Source organism: Marasmius oreades, chromosome 3 (genome assembly GCF_018924745.1).
Source record: "Marasmius oreades isolate 03SP1 chromosome 3, whole genome shotgun sequence".
NCBI lineage: Eukaryota > Fungi > Basidiomycota > Agaricomycetes > Agaricales > Marasmiaceae > Marasmius > Marasmius oreades.
Genome location: NC_057325.1, coordinates 757,150 through 772,385, shown reverse-complemented (window position 1 = coordinate 772,385; position 15,236 = coordinate 757,150). Strand labels below are relative to the sequence as shown.

General features: G+C 47.0%; 4 protein-coding genes across 6 annotated transcripts; 2 read left to right on the top strand and 2 right to left on the bottom strand.

Annotated features, from left to right (window-relative positions):
• Positions 1-1,838: 1,838 nt before the first annotated feature.
• On the top strand, positions 1,839-3,566 carry E1B28_005556 (uncharacterized protein; the record flags this gene model as incomplete). Its single annotated transcript, XM_043150124.1, has 4 exons — positions 1,839-2,357; positions 2,417-2,572; positions 2,622-3,345; positions 3,397-3,566. 4 exons carry the CDS (start codon positions 1,839-1,841, stop codon positions 3,564-3,566), a joined length of 1,569 nt encoding a protein of 522 aa, XP_043011209.1.
• A 1,278-nt stretch (positions 3,567-4,844) lies between these two features.
• On the top strand, positions 4,845-5,839 carry E1B28_005555 (uncharacterized protein). Of its 2 annotated transcripts, none has more exons than XM_043150122.1 (2): positions 4,845-4,872; positions 4,931-5,839. In XM_043150122.1, the coding sequence occupies exons 1-2, from the start codon at positions 4,858-4,860 to the stop codon at positions 5,558-5,560; spliced, it is 645 nt and encodes a 214-aa protein (XP_043011207.1). In that variant the 5' UTR covers positions 4,845-4,857; the 3' UTR covers positions 5,561-5,839. The 2 variants fall into 2 exon arrangements, with proteins under 2 accessions (XP_043011207.1, XP_043011208.1); XM_043150123.1 differs by having other exon boundaries at positions 4,845-5,539; positions 5,593-5,814.
• A 109-nt stretch (positions 5,840-5,948) lies between these two features.
• E1B28_005554 (uncharacterized protein) lies at positions 5,949-7,875 on the bottom strand (the record flags this gene model as incomplete). The annotated part of the gene is made up of 6 exons (XM_043150121.1): positions 7,832-7,875; positions 7,642-7,772; positions 7,493-7,592; positions 7,277-7,429; positions 7,007-7,210; positions 5,949-6,953 (listed from the first exon to the last, which is right to left on the bottom strand). Exons 5-6 carry the CDS (start codon positions 7,187-7,189, stop codon positions 5,949-5,951), a joined length of 1,188 nt encoding a protein of 395 aa, XP_043011206.1. The 5' UTR covers positions 7,190-7,210; positions 7,277-7,429; positions 7,493-7,592; positions 7,642-7,772; positions 7,832-7,875.
• A 2,228-nt stretch (positions 7,876-10,103) lies between these two features.
• On the bottom strand, positions 10,104-11,901 carry E1B28_005553 (uncharacterized protein; the record flags this gene model as incomplete). Of its 2 annotated transcripts, XM_043150120.1 has the most annotated exons (8): positions 11,582-11,901; positions 11,450-11,506; positions 11,246-11,391; positions 10,999-11,169; positions 10,852-10,930; positions 10,659-10,787; positions 10,411-10,595; positions 10,104-10,352 (listed from the first exon to the last, which is right to left on the bottom strand). In XM_043150120.1, the coding sequence occupies exons 3-8, from the start codon at positions 11,360-11,362 to the stop codon at positions 10,104-10,106; spliced, it is 930 nt and encodes a 309-aa protein (XP_043011205.1). In that variant the 5' UTR covers positions 11,363-11,391; positions 11,450-11,506; positions 11,582-11,901. The 2 variants fall into 2 exon arrangements, with proteins under 2 accessions (XP_043011205.1, XP_043011204.1); XM_043150119.1 differs by having other exon boundaries at positions 11,450-11,901.
• Positions 11,902-15,236: the final 3,335 nt, after the last annotated feature.

The following is a 15,236-nucleotide window of genomic DNA, read 5'->3' as shown; positions in this document are numbered from 1 at the left end:
CACTGTAGCTATGCGTCCATGTGGCCTTCCTCTATCATCCAGGGGAATCTTATCGATAAGGACTGCTACATGTGCAGAATCTCGTCTATGGAGCTTTTCCGTGTTCGAATCATATGTTTTGGGCCAGTCTGGACCGTTCTTCATTTTTGTTTCAGCACGTAGAATGGACCTACATAGGCATACCATGTGGTATTTCCTGCCTACGGGCCTTATCCTACATTTCGACATTATCAAATCATATGGACTTTGTGTGTCCAAGTAGTTCCAGCATATAGATCCAGAGTTCTGAGTTACCGTAGCACATGAACAATAAGAATTCCGAGATCTGCTCTTCATTCCTGCCTGATTCCTAGATACTCTATCTGTGATCTGGGATCTGTATCATGTCTTTTTGTCTTCTATTTTGATCGGGACGCGATCTACAGTCATGTCAAATTTCTCATAGTCTATGGTGGTCCTATGTCCAAATTCTTGTCAACTAAATCCCCTGTAGAAGTAGGTACTCCTAGTATGAAGGTCTTTAGACTTTGTTAAGTTCTGCTACAAACAGTTCTGTGAAGACTACAAGTCTTCTAATATTACAATCCCTTGATATGCTAGTGCATAGTAGAATGTAGAGAGTAGAACTTGCAAATTATCGTTTAAGTCCTCTGCTCATAGTGTTCTACAGTTTTTGAACAGTCATACAGTTTTCTGACACGATCTACGGCACATCCCACTAGCGGCACTAGCTTTAACTAGCAATTCGGGCTTATTCTAGTTCTTAGTACGATAGTTATCGCTCCATAGCACTGTTTAAAGTGCAAAAAGAACCTTGTAGCATAGTCAACTAAATCGCATTAGCGGTCTTGGCAGAGGCTTCTTGCGGGTGGTCTATACTGCACAAATGATGGCTCCCAAAGATCTCTGGGTGATTGTCACAGGTAAGGCCAAACAACGATGGCAGAAGGTGGGACAAACGTGTGGGAAACAATGAGGACGATGTTAAGGACAAGCTTGAAGGTGAATTTGATGATGGCAAATGGCGAACGCTGATGATGACGGCAATTGTCATTGGATTGAGTAGATGGCAACGTGTCGGGAACACTGAGGGTGATGTGACAGAGCAGTGACAGTTGAATGTTGCCGGCGGCTGCGGTGATAGTCGGTGTTTTCATTATCAACGGGAATTCGGACTTAGATCGGACTTAGAGGAGATGACGATATGTGTCGGGCAGATCGGCGTATCACTGCCGAGAGCAACAAGTTAAAGGTAGGATCTTAGAGGTCTGGCTGGGGGCTTCGGACAGGTAAGGGACTTGACGACATACCCTACAGGTAAGAAGTCAACAACTACTGTATGTAGCCCACTAATATAAAGGCTTTACTGGGAGGCTTAGGTGGATACCAGAACCTCTCCTTCAATACCGCTTACTCTCAACCTCAGGGATGCTTTATCATTTAGAAATAATAATAATTAGGAATAACGTATGAAATATTTGATTGAATATTAGATTAGATTGTCCCAAGTGTTCGAGCACTGTCTGCGCACTGTCCGACCAAGTGACATATGCCATCACAACCAGATGTCCACTTTCCAGGCGGTCACATTTTGTCCGAGCCACGTTTTTGATGAGTGAGCTGATATATATATCTACATTATATTAGCGAGGGTACTATGACATCAGAATTGGGGCAGATGGACTGCTTTGTAATACAAGTTTTTTCTTTCTGAGCAGCCTACGGTTTTTAGGATAACTGTAACCGGTTCCGGCAACTTTGATATGTCCGGTCTGGAGCGCCTAATAAAGTCTCACGCACCGGTTTCACACGTACAAAGAGCCCGCTGCCTCCGAACCATGGAGGACCAAACTTCTATACTCATCGAATGCTCGAATGCCAACTTCATTCAAACCTACTTTCGACGAAGCTTCCTTGATGAATCAGATACATTGGTAGAAAGCATAGAAGAGAAGTTGAGGGGCGACAGTATCCTGTTAGAGAATGGTTGGCCCGATCTTCGCATTGGAAAGGAAAACGAAAACGACACGTTCGCACCTCTCTCCAAGGTCGCTTCGGCCGTTGCAAAGGTCGCCAAATCTTGCGGTGTTAAGGAAGAGCAGAACTTTTGGGTTGTGCCGACTCCCACGCAAGCGGGCATGTTCGACACTGCGGGATATCGACACTTCCCTGATGTGCGATGTGTTAGCAAAGACACAAAAATTCAGCTTCGCCGCTCCGCTCGCATAGCCGACAAAAATGCCAACAACCATATACAACCTGACGAAGAAAACGAAGGTCTATTCTCTCATGCGGCTCATAATGTATCCGCATTGGGCGAGCTAAAGCTCCGCGACGCGAAGGCCACAGCTCAGGACGTAAGTCTCGTGTCACCTCTGCTTTCATGGACCATGGTTAACTCCCTCTTCAATCTCAGGATGAGAAGAAACTCCTCTTCGCAGCCAATGAAATTATGTATGATGATCCGACCAGGCGCTTCATATTTGGGTTCACCATAGAGGCGACGACGACGCAGATTTGGCTCTTCTGTCGATCGCACATTGCCAAGTGCAAGAAGTTCAACTATCATAAGGTCCGCATTCTGCTCTGAATGATATGCATGAGACTAATTTGAGGTTCAGGAGCCACGACCATTCATTAAATTTCTGTTGGCCGTAATGTTTGGTAGTCGGGAGCAGCTTGGTTGGGATCCTACGGTAACGCGTCTTTCGAAAACGGTGAATGGCTCGAATATTATCGTTTACGAGTACAAGATCGGTCACAGAAGATTTCACACTATTGGAAACCCAATCTCTAACTCAGCCCACCACCTTGTCTCCCGAGCGACGCGAGTCTGGAAAGTGGACGAGGTCACTCAGGCCGGGCCATCTGGTTCGACGTATGTGCTGACCGACGTTTGGCCGTACAAGGATGCCAAGCTCGAGAAGGAGATCCTGGTCGATATATTCGAGAAGTTGGCCAAGGTTGACGAGGAAAACAGGAAAATCAACACACCTACCAGGCATGCGGAGGATGCGAAGCCCTTCTTCCTCACTATCTTAGAGGATGGGCCCGTGACAAACACTGAGGGTGAGAACGACGTCACTGTGTTCCCCCCAAATTATCAACGCGTCCAGTGGACTGATGCCCGACGATTGGGCGCCACCCGGCCCTCCCCGCCAAGTTCGCGAAGGGATGACCTCGTTTGGAGCGCTGATATCCCTGTGCACGACCTATATAAGCTCGATGTTCGTCAGCTTCAGGGACGGAAACATGTACGCCGTCTTGTGAAGGAGGTCTGCCAGAGCGTATATGAATTGGCTGACATGCTGCAGTTTGTGAAATGCATGAAAGATGTTCTCCGAGGTCAGTTCATTGTCAAATCTGGCATTGTAGCTCATTCCTAAAGATTTTCAGGTCTGTTCTACCTGCGCTTGGCTGGATATGTCCATCGTGACATCAGCCCTGGAAACTCCCTGTTCTATATTGAACTGAACCAAGGCAAAGTGTCCGATGTGGAATTTGGAATGCACGAATCCAGTTGTACGGTTCATGATGCATCAGGGAATTCCCAAAATGCAAATTAGTGCGAATTAGGGATAACTTGTAACAATTTGTCGAATTTGCGGACATTAGTTCGTTCTTCCCAATTTGAATATTTCCACATCCCCCTTCCTAATTATCACAAATTTGTGCTTAGGTCTACTATTTTGTATGTTTTAGATGTCCCTAATTGATGCAAATCTGTACATATTCTTCCAATTTAGGGTAGATTTCCTCCAGTGCCCTCACATTGGTCACACTTGCAGCAGTCAAATAAATCAAAACATGTGAAGTAAATAGTAGTCTTGTTTTCATTGAACTTATAACAAATGGTGTCACTAAGTAAAAAAACTACAGGCAGTTATATCTATGAATCAATGTTTAGAACTACCGACATATCCTGCCAATTGCCAATTTGTCGTGAAGTGCACAGCCTATGTGTACCAGTGAGCGACAATGGAGCAATGACTAGACCAGAAAAAACTCACGGCGATAGCGGGAGACTGTGTGTCGAGTCCCTGAGGAAGATCCTTACTTGAAAACAAATTACGAATCACGAAACCAGCTGGATAGGCGACCGCAAACAATCAACTGCTAAGTTTTGGTGTGTCGTGTGATGACGGCCAGAGGAGTCATCTATAACAAAAGTCAGTCCCTCAATAAACCTAGTGTTGTTGAGAATATCAACTTACCTGTTATGTTGGAGCCGATATATTCATTTGCTTCAAGTTCGTGCTGGGTGACTACATCCATCCACCTATGTATGTTATCTCACTGAATGGTCGGCTCCCAGTGTTGCTTTGAGAGTTGCAGGTCCGAGTTTTGCCGGCCTTCGTTTGTCGAGTCTGCCACAAAAATTGGAAATAAGAGAGTTCGGAGAGAAGGAGGTTCGGAGTGCAAGTGGTAATGGGGGAAAAAGTGGAAGGAAGGGAAGAAAAACATACGATAATAATATAGCTACGGCACGTACCCGGTTCCTCGGATAAATCGGTGATCTCGGCGATGACTCGAGAATTGGAATTTGCTAAGTCCAACGCAAGTCCAACATCAGGCTTGCAGATGGAATTGGACTCACAGATAAAAGTACATGGATGCAATAGTCCCCTCCCACTAGTTAATTCTGCGTCACAGATAAAATCCATAAATAAATCTGAGCAAAGCTGCCTTTCACCATGACAAAAACTTAGGTAGAATTTGCACAAACTTCGTGCAAATTTGCCCCAAATATTTCTGGCAGATACCTAATTTATGCAATTTTGTGCCAAGCAACCTAAATTAGCTTGGTTAGTCAAGTTTGCGCGAATTTGAACCAATTTGTGTTTTGGGCTTTTCCTGATGCATCCCATCGCGGTTCGCTCCCTCGCCTCCTTCCCGTCTGTCGTCCTCTAACCCATATCCGTCTTCCTAGGGAACAAAGGAATTCATGGCCGTCGAATATGCCATGGGTTATTATTTACACGCCAAAGTACCCTTGCTTCAGAATGATCCCTTGACATGGTCAGTAGACACTGACCGTCACGTCATCTTCAACTACTACCATGATGCGGAGTCCGTGGCATGGATCTATCTATGGTTTCTCTATCATCGTTTTCCGTCGTCCATCTACGAAGTATTGACGCCGAATAAGCGGGCTGAGCTGCGGACGCTTTACGAAGGGGGAGGGGTGTACTTTTGGAATGGAGCGGACTCCAGACTTCCCGTCACCATCGGCAAGGCGTCGATACTCGCCAGACGTTTTCAGAACATCTATCATGGGAATGAGGAATTGGTAACGCCGCTTATGCTGTTTCTGCACCTCCGAGAAGCGTACCGAAATCTCGAGAAGGAACCTCAGCAACCTCCTACACAGGATGGTTGTTCCCATTGGCCGAGATCCTTATTTTCCCTCGAATTATACGAAACCCGCATTGCTCATTTACAGCAGATACTTGAGATACAGAGCAGTCGGGGTAACCTTGCGGTTCCAGTCAAGCCCACTCGTATATTGTTGGAGTCTGAAAGACAACATTGTAATGGCGTACATACCATGCACCTTTGAATTTGATTGCGGCTCTCAACTTCTCATTTCAGCCCGGGAAATATTCGCGTTCGCTTTCAAGAGGATCACCGATGGTATCTACTGGAAGAGGTGGAGCAGGAAACATTAGGAACCCTCAGTCAGGAACAAGTCCCCATCGTCGGACACCATGAACTTTTCGAGGCTCTGAAACGACTTCGACGACACACACAGTTCTTTTTTCAGGTAATCATTAGTCTCCAGTGCAACAACATGTATCATTATCAATATCGGAACCAAAAAAATCCCATTCTACAACAACGCGTGTGGAAAGCGTACCAAAGTCTAAAAAAAAGATCAACAGAGAACCCAAAGTCTATTAGTGCTCGAGAGCAAGAGAAAAACTCTATGTAAAACGCGTTCAACAGCATCACAAAAGCCGCGCAACTTCCTGATTAACCTTCACCGCCTGCTCTGGTTCAACCCCAATTACGAGCTTAGTCTGAGGCCGAAACACCAAGCAATGCGTCGATCCACCAAAATGGAACATACCCAACTGGTCCCCCTTCTTAACCTTCGTCCCCTCTCGAACAGTAACCTCACACGTAGACACTTCCACCATACCGATCGTCATCACGCACATCAACCCGATTTCAGGATTACTCGACTCGATGAACACGAGCAACCGAGTTTGTGAGTGCGAAAGAAACTCTTGCGAGTGATCAGGAGTGTAATAATCCGGGCCCTGTTCGGTTTCGAATCCTAACGTAGGGGATTGGAGGTAGTAAGTCCCGGGGATGTGAACGATCTTTACGACGACGCCGTTGACGGGACTGTGCCATCTATGATAGCTCGTCGAGGCAATAAACCCCTGATAGACTGTACCGCCGATGAAGTACTGTGTGAGAGGGTCGTGGTTAAACATCGTTTGGAGGGAGTAAGGGCAACCTTTCAACCAGAACTTGTCCTTGGCTTGGACATCGTGAGCGAAAGTGACGACGTAAGACTCGCATGCACTAGTGATTATCGAGTCATCGTAGGGCTCGGCGATGGGCCGAACGCCAGGTTTGAGCCTTCTGGTGAAAAAGTCGTCCCAGGATTTGAATCCAAAGTGGGGTTGGGTGGTATCACAAATGAAGGTCTGCCCAAAGTCCTCTGTGATTGCACCAGGGCAGAGCCAACCGTCATCCTCAGTCAACACATAGGTGGAATCGGACGATGACAGGTATTCAGCCCATACGTCGAATATTTTCTTCAACTGAGCGTTCACTCGCGAATCGGAGAACACCACTCGACCAGCAGAGGTATTCATGGGCCATTCAACTAGAGCGAGGATGGGAAGAATACCCATCTGACCCATATCGTTGTTCTCCCATTCTGGCGCCCGAGTGAGGATGTAGTTGAGGAGTTCAAGCATATGGATGTAGTCGCGAACCTACGCCATACTCAGTGTCAACCACTCTAAAGAGAGGAAGTCGGAAAGCTCACCTGAGACTTCTGTGAGTCCTTATCATTGGGCGGGGTGTCGGGTCTACCGCCGAACATTTGACTACAGTTCTTGAACAGTATGGGATCTCCCTCGACGAGCTCGCGGAATTCTCGAATGACAGGATGCCATTCGTTTGGCTTGATTTTCGGTTTTGATTCGAGTTGTTGCAACTTTTTGTCCATCCAACGCCTACGGAACTGCCACTGAGACATGGTGAAGACGTAGACGTATCAGAGAGGAACGATGAGATTTTTGAGCGAGACTCATACAGTTTATAAACTTGTGGATGGGGTTATTTTTATCACAGACGGAGATCCTCATGTCCAGTATCCGTTCACAAACTTGGAAGTTCCATGAATCAACGTAAGAGAGGGATTTGAGGTCGGACCATTAATGAAGACTTCTCGACTGCGTTCCAAAGTCTAATCAGTGCAACCGATATGAGCGAAAAGTTCACACAGCCATTCAAAAAAAGTAAAGCCTACCAATTAAGGAGAAATAGCGATTTCAGGTAGTCCAATATACTACGGTCCGTTCTTTACGGTCCTGGTCGTCGTTTATGCCATACTTTTGGTCGCTCGCTTTCTTTTTGCACTCTTCATGACCATATCAGTTCACGGAGGAGGATACGTACAACCGCGTTCGTTGCTTGCAGCCCAAAAAGTAACAACAGGTTGTTGCAGAAGTTGGTATTACCCGCCATTTAGAAGGACATTCTGCTAGTAGCCGATGGTTTGAATTAGATAGAATGAACATCTTGAGGCGCTAAGTAAACAGTGATCAATGTGGTTTTTTCAATCACTTGCAAAGGAATTATTGCATACCAATGTCCTTCACCGACATGGTAGTTGTTGGGTAACCATGTCGGACAAAAGTGGTTACACGTGACACCCACATTCTTCTCGCCTACAATCACCCACAACTTGTACCTAGGCTGCTCTCTACGAGGTTAGGACCAGGTTGCCGTGGCGTACCTCGCAAAATAAGGGCCTCCGTGTTTTGTAATGCTGAAAGCTCAGGGTTTGTTCCTTTCTTACTCTCAAATGACGGGTTGCGTAAGTAGTCGACGTTCTGCCCTTTCAGACTCTATACTCCATTTTTAATCCTGGCGTATTTCCCTCACACTTCGCTCCAAGTTTGTAATCTCCATGGGCTCACAAATGGAACTATGACCTCAGATCAACCCTCGCTGCTCGTTAAGCTAGTCTTTCCGAAAACTCGTAAACCATTGGCAGCCAGACTACCTTGTATAAATTTGATTTATACTTCCATTTCTGTGGCGAAAGCGAGAAGGAAGCGAGAAGAAATCCGACTAGTAGCTGTTGGTTAGATGCGTAAAAGAGAGGACGACCTCGAGTTTGTAGGACACCGCACTTTCACGTCAACTTGACCCTCAAACAGATTATTTTTTTTCATTCTAGATCTGGTCTTCAGCTTATTGTTCCTCCCCGAAATTCTCTTACGTGCCAGCCAATTCTGGCGAAGCATACGCCGTTTCTGTCAGGGGTGCGAAAGCACCAAAATCCGAATATCCAACCCTCCGAGGTGTACTATCACCACCAAAACCGAACACTTCTCCCTGGAGATCCAAGATACCTAAACCCATGCATGTCCATACGCGGCGACCTTGCCACCGAAAGTTGAAACACGGACTCGCGACATTCGTAGGATGCAAATGTAAGGCTCAAGATCGATCGGTGAAGGAGGTGTTCGACTGTACATGTGGGATTTTGGACTCTCTTGTAATTCTTGAGGTTCTCCCGGTTCACTGATGAACGCTGGTGCTATTGTGTTTGCCTGAGGTTGCTGGTAATCCAGCTTTCGTTCCAAAAAATGTGTCTCTGGAGCTTCCCAGATGCCGAATTTGCAGCGAGCCCGATTTCAACGTCAGAAATCGTGTTACTGTACTGGCTGCACCGCCGGCCTAAATCGATGCAGAATTCATTCAAATTTATCGGTTCAATACATCATCGTCAAAACTCGTACCGGAGGTTGTGGTTGGTGTCACAGGGGGCAGGTGTCTAAACGCAGAGCATGCGCCTTAAAGTCACGCGGAGTTGCCGGAGATACTGGTTTCTTCTCCGGTGGCGGTGGCGGTGCCGGGGTTATTGGTTTCTTCCCCCGGTGGTGCTGGAGATGTCGGTTTTTTCGCCGGTGGTGGTGATACAGGACGGGCAGGTGGTTTCTCCGCCGGTGTCTTGATTGCTTTGGGTTTCTGCCAGTGTGTCTTCAAAACATCAGTCCTATGTGCCAATAATTAAGGGTTGTTTGACAGGCGCAGCCTACTATGCCCATAACTAGAACTGCCAGTGATTGCTTCGAAGAAAGATGTGATGTGGCGCTTTTTCTCCTGTACAATAATTATAACTGATTTTCTCGGGGGAGGGTGGGGGCGCTGAAGCGCTGAACGTTTGAACTCGCCAAGCTGCATTCGTTACGGTTCGAAGAAGATATAGCAGGTAATCTCGGTCTTCTCTGTGATTACTTATACATAAGTCTACTGAATTCGATGAGCGCGAGGTGAACAAGGCATAGTAGACGGTAAAACATAACCTGAGTTGATTCCGCCAGTTCGAAGGTTAAAACTTAAGAAGAGATCGGGCACCCATGCCAGTAGGACAGATCACGTACAGTAAACGGGTGTTTCGCCTCTACCACTAAATTGTACAGCTTTGATCACAAGAAAAAGACAATGCCAATATTCAAAATGGTCCGCTCAAACTTGCGAGAATCGCGAGTGTATGGAAGGATTCAGAGTCTGTCAAATAATTGACCGACCTGGTAACGACGGGCGTCAGAAACCCACTCTCGGAGGGTATTGCTAAGCAGTCGATGAGCCTTGCTTCTGGACAAGTGTGAGTTGAAACACGGTTCATACGATATACCGCCTACAGAGCAGTTGGAAAAGGAGAAAAGGAAAAGCTCACGGACGGACGGGCCGGTAAACCGTTCGCGGCGCCCTCCGCCGGATCTATGCTGATCGTCGATTAATTTTCAAGGCTACAATGGAAAGAGACTCTATGCGTTCAAGTTAAATATACACAAGCCATTCTACAGAGGAGGCGAAAACAAAAAAAAAAACGACCTCCGAGTAATCTACTCCCGATTGACAACCGGTATCTCCACACCGGCAGGATCATGCTCTAATTCCCTCTTCTCCATGATAATCTCTGACCCGCTATCCCCCGTCTCGACCGAAATAGACGTTCGTATAGTGATCCGTCTCAGCGCCGCATCATCATGGTTGAAAACACTCTCAACATCCGGCACTTCGTTTTGTTCCCTTACTGAATGGGCGATACGGATAAGCATGAGGTAGAACGTTATGCAGATTATAGTCGGCATCTGATCCCATGTAAGTAAATAAATGGCCAGCAAGCAAAAAGAGTATAAACAAACGTACCATAGTCACAAACACCTTCGTCCACGACGCATTTCCCACAAACTGCGCAATGGTAGCGGAAAGCGCGATGGTGTAGATCACGCCCGAGTCAATGGCGACGCGTAACAGCTTCTTGAGGAGCGAGTCTCCCAATCGGAATCGGGAAGATTCGCGGTCGATTTTCCATATCTTAAACGCGAGGAGACCTTCCCAAAAACAAAAAAGAAACCGTCAAGGTACAGCGAAGGAAATAAAGTACCCAAACTCACCAGTTGAAATAAAATTGGTCGCTAAGGAAGTAGACAAGAACGCGGTAGTCCACCCCGTAATACGGGCTCGTTCTGCACTGCTCTCGTATTTGATCATAACGATGGAACACACATAGCCAATACAGCTCGCTGGGGAGGGGCCAAAAAAAAAAGCTCAAAATTCATGGCATCTTTCGTTAAGAGGTGAACTCACAGAGGAGAGCTACCCACAGTATCCAGGGTAATGTGGCAATGATCAGTCGTGGCCTCCAAACAACGAAGCATCGATAGGCCTGGATTAAGGAATTTGATCAAAACCGGTGGTCGCTAATACTTGGGGGAGGGGAGGGCGGAAACGTACCACTACGGCGTCGGCGAGTAATGTGATGGCCATGTATGCGACCCCTCTTGTAAGCTCTAATCTCTGCCTCATTCTCTTAAAGTAGGGGAGAGGAGTTATATCGACTCGATGGTTCTTCTCGATATGATCTTTAAAGCCCTTCACGTTTTGAACTAGATCGCCTACTATAACCTGAAATGCATAACGAGTACATTGAGGACCCCCTTGTAAGTTGTTACCACGGGGGAAAAAGCAAATACAGACGCACCACAGTACAAAGCAGCCAGAGCGAGATAGCCAGAACGATCATCTTTTTGTTCAACTTCACGCGCGTAGATGCAGACTTTAGCTTTCTTCTTCGTAGCGGCTCGAGTAATGTTCTCATTGTTATCACAAATAAAGGAAGAGTTACACCTAGAACATTGGATTAGTGCGTCAATTCGAATAGGAACCCTCAGTACTAGCAACATACCATAGAACCCCCACTCAAGTGCTAATCCGACGGCGTTGACGACAATACGTTGAATATCTGCTGAGGAGTCGGCCATGGTGGGTGAAGAGTTCGGGAGGTGAATAGTTTACGGCGGCGAGTAGACTTATGTACCAGTAGCAGCAGTTGTCTAAGACCCACTTGCAAAGGAGTCCCAGAGGCCGAATCAGGGGTCAAAATCTGTCTGAATTTGCGTAGCGGTTCCCCTATGAGACTCATAGCAATTTAGGGGAACATTTCCTCAAGACGATAGTAGCTCTTGAGAATTTGAATACGAGTGGCAGGTAATTCCATCCTCCAGGGACGTTGCGAAGGTGACAGAAAGATGGCATTGAAAATGATTTTCAATCTCTGTGTCGCCTCCTTTCCAACTTGCGTCCATTAGGGTTTGAAGCATATCCAGTTTCGGGACCCGATAGAGCGAGGGTGTCGCGTGTAGCATGTTGAGAGTAGAAAATCGTTGTGGGATTTACCTGGAGTACGGACTAGAGCTCGGACATAACTCCCGATAGCGGCCTTTCGCACACCCATTTAACTTTGCATCCAACATCCTTCCATGAATGATCCAAGACACACAGTCACCTTATCCTCGCCTCAACTCACCTAGGCAATCTGAACGTTTGGGAGGGAGATGATAGTATGGAGAGCTAGCACAACTGTAGACCGAGTTCCCGTTCACAATATTCGAACTGTCCGTCCTGGTTTCATCGCTTCAACTGCGCCTTCAGAACCTAACGAACTTTCATCCTGAAGAATCACTGGAATTTCCGCAACGCATCACCGGGGGAGTCTGGCAGTGACTATCAAATATCGTGCAAACTGCATCCCAAATGGGTCATCTTGGCAAGTTCAGAACCGACGCCAATTCTTTCGTTAAGGATCTGAATTCTTCTGTACGTCTTTCTCTCCATCATCGTTTCCAAATATTTTGCCGCTACAATGTTACATTCGTTCCCTATACAGTATACCTCGGCCTCAGTCTCGCGAAGCGTAATTACACAACGGCATTTTTAGTTGGACTCTAGGGCCCGGGGCAGAGTCACCGTGACGCACTTCCATCTTGCTTTTTCAGTATCGGTGCCTCATCCTGCGTCCCAGCCTTCAGATCCCAGGGCCTCATGATCAAAGTAGTTTCCATGATAGACATTTCCGACATCCCCACATTCCTGGTTTGACGATTGGGTTTCTCTATAAAGCATCAGCCTCATTCTATTGCATATCACCGCCCCACCGTGCAACGCAAGTAGTACCAAAAGGTGTCATGGTTCGTTGCGAATATCGGAAACTGAATTTTGAACGTCGATGAAAGAGTACCCAATCCCAATCTCTCCTGCCACCTTCCATCACTACCTTCCGAATTGTGGATAGTAAGGGTACCATTATGCTGGTCGAATAATAAGATATGTAGCCAGAGGATATTCCGGCGGAGGTAATTAGTACTTTGACTTTGAAAGCTAGCGCTATTGTTAGTCAAACACGGTTATGCTCACAATGAAGGTTGGCCCCACCGGTACCCTGAAATTCCAAAACCATGCAACAAAAGAGGTAGCGAGCGCCGAGTACCGAGCTCGAGAGTACCTAGCTAGTAGGTACTTCGATCCCTATTGTCCAACCGTTTCGTTTCGCACCCCCACATCGAACCAGAATCAGATCCACAGAACGCATACGATTCGACTGGCTGTTCGAAATCGTTGATCCATGATGACACTCCATGGATGCTTTGAAGTAGCGATAGATTAGCTGATGGTAGTATAATATGATGATTTAATCACGTACGACTCGGAGTGTAAACACAGTACACTACCCCCCCCCCCCCCCCCATTTTCTTCTCCATCCAACGATCTCAGTCGGGCAACGAGAATTTCATCGGGTTCTTTTGTAAGGTTTCGCGATTTCGAGGTCGACTCGGTAATTATGAGGACGCCAGCTTTAAGTTTAAGGGTCAACTATCTCATTTGTTGCAGAAACACGCCCATGGACCATACCTGCTTAACTTTGCGTATTCCTATAAGACAGTGGCCTCTGAATCGGCTGGAGAAAGATTTGGATTGGCTTTAGAGATATCGGGATGGGATGTACCATGAGACCGGACATTTTTTCGCGGGGGCGGGGATTCCCCTTGAAGTTGTTAACGTTGAACGTTGTGAGATGGATCGCACGTGTGTCGATGTCGCGACGCGACGCGTGCCGTGACGATCTTTCAAACTCCTCCTCCGGCATGCGGATAGGGTAGGTACTTGACAACGCGAAAAAACGTTTCTTGAAAACCTCGAGCCATGCGTCTTACTGAGCATGGCTGGTGAGTTTCTCTAGACGGTCCGATGCTGCAACCAAGTAGGGTTTTAAAGTATAAATCATGAACTCAGTGCGGGTTCCTGCGGTTGTAAAGAGACATGGATCTACCAATGTACCATGGGGCCGAGGGGTAGTGTCCACCTGTCATCTCAGTGAGGCCGAGCCGCGAGTCACCTGCATCGATCCGAGGCAGGCTTTCCAAAATGTTTCGCATTTCAAACCTCGCCTATGAAGCCGTCAGCTGAGAAGGCTGTCAATGATTCACACCTTTTCCGATTAAAGGTGCAGTTAAACTTGATTTATACCCTAGCTGTGTCATCCCACTCTTTTATTATTATCACAGAACAGGCAAAAAGCAGCAGCTGCAGAAGCTCCTCGTACCAACCACCACCACCTTCGTTTTACAACTTCCAGCCATTGGTCCAAAAGCGTCTCATGGACCACCTCGGATTTATGTCATGCCACTGTGACCATGGAAATAACATCAGGAGGACCCTTCGCTGCTTTCCAATCGAGTTGAACTGCGGTTGCGGTCCCGACAATTCGCTCGTCGGGCAGGGCCCCGGCTCTTCAACTCTTTTTTATTATTATTTTAAACCGGTCTATTTTCAACGAAACTGACCTACTCATCCATAGAGAAACACCAGCCACCCGTCTCCCAAAATCCAGAATCCAAAGCCTCCAAACGACCCGATCCCGCCACCAATTTAGGTGAACAAAAAAAACTTACATAACATTGAGTCGGTATCGGTATCAAGAAAAACACATCAACTATTCACACGCTACCTTTGGGCTATAAGAACCCCCATTCATATCTTTTTGGTTCTACCGGTTTTTCAAAAACTCCACAACTTTCGACTTTACGGATCTTTAGGCCCTTTTCCCCTCCTCCCCTCCTCCCTCTCTTCCTTCCAGATTCTCCGCCCCCTCCTCTCTCTCCCCTTCCCCCGTCTTTAGGTTGCCCAACATAACGTCTACGGCTAGATATCTGGGTTCTTCTGGCGAGATGCCAGAAATCGGTTACGCCACTAGAATATGGGAACTGAATATCCACTGGGCGGTGTACAGTCAATGTGGGGTATGGGACTCTAAAGGAAAGGGTGTCGATGTATGGGAATGTATACGCGATCGTGAGTTTTATGGGTGGCTCAATCGAGGGGACGTGTTAAACCTTGACCCTTTTGTAGACGAATCAGTAAGAGGAACTCAACCGCCGAACAAGAAATATTGGAGATATCTGGCGCGTCGGTAGCCGTTTGTTTGAATTCAGTCACCCCCCCTCCCCCATTCCGTACTCGTGCTCGTGCTCGCCCGGTTTCCCCTTCCCCCGCCCCCGCCTCCCCCAACGCTGTACGACCGTTATACCCTTTCTCGCGTTTTTTACATGCTCGACATCACACGCATATGGGGGGGAGGCTCATGTTCATGCTCACGCCCCCGACTTCCCTTCACAACGAAAAAAGCTACAGCTACA

Coding starts and splice junctions, on each gene's coding strand:
- E1B28_005555 (XM_043150123.1), top strand. CDS start 4,946: ATGGCCGTCGAATATGCCATGGGTTATTATTTACACGCCAAAGTACCC. Junction 5,540..5,592: donor AAAGACAACATTGTAATGGC/GTACATACCATG, acceptor TTCTCATTTCAG/CCCGGGAAATATTCGCGTTC.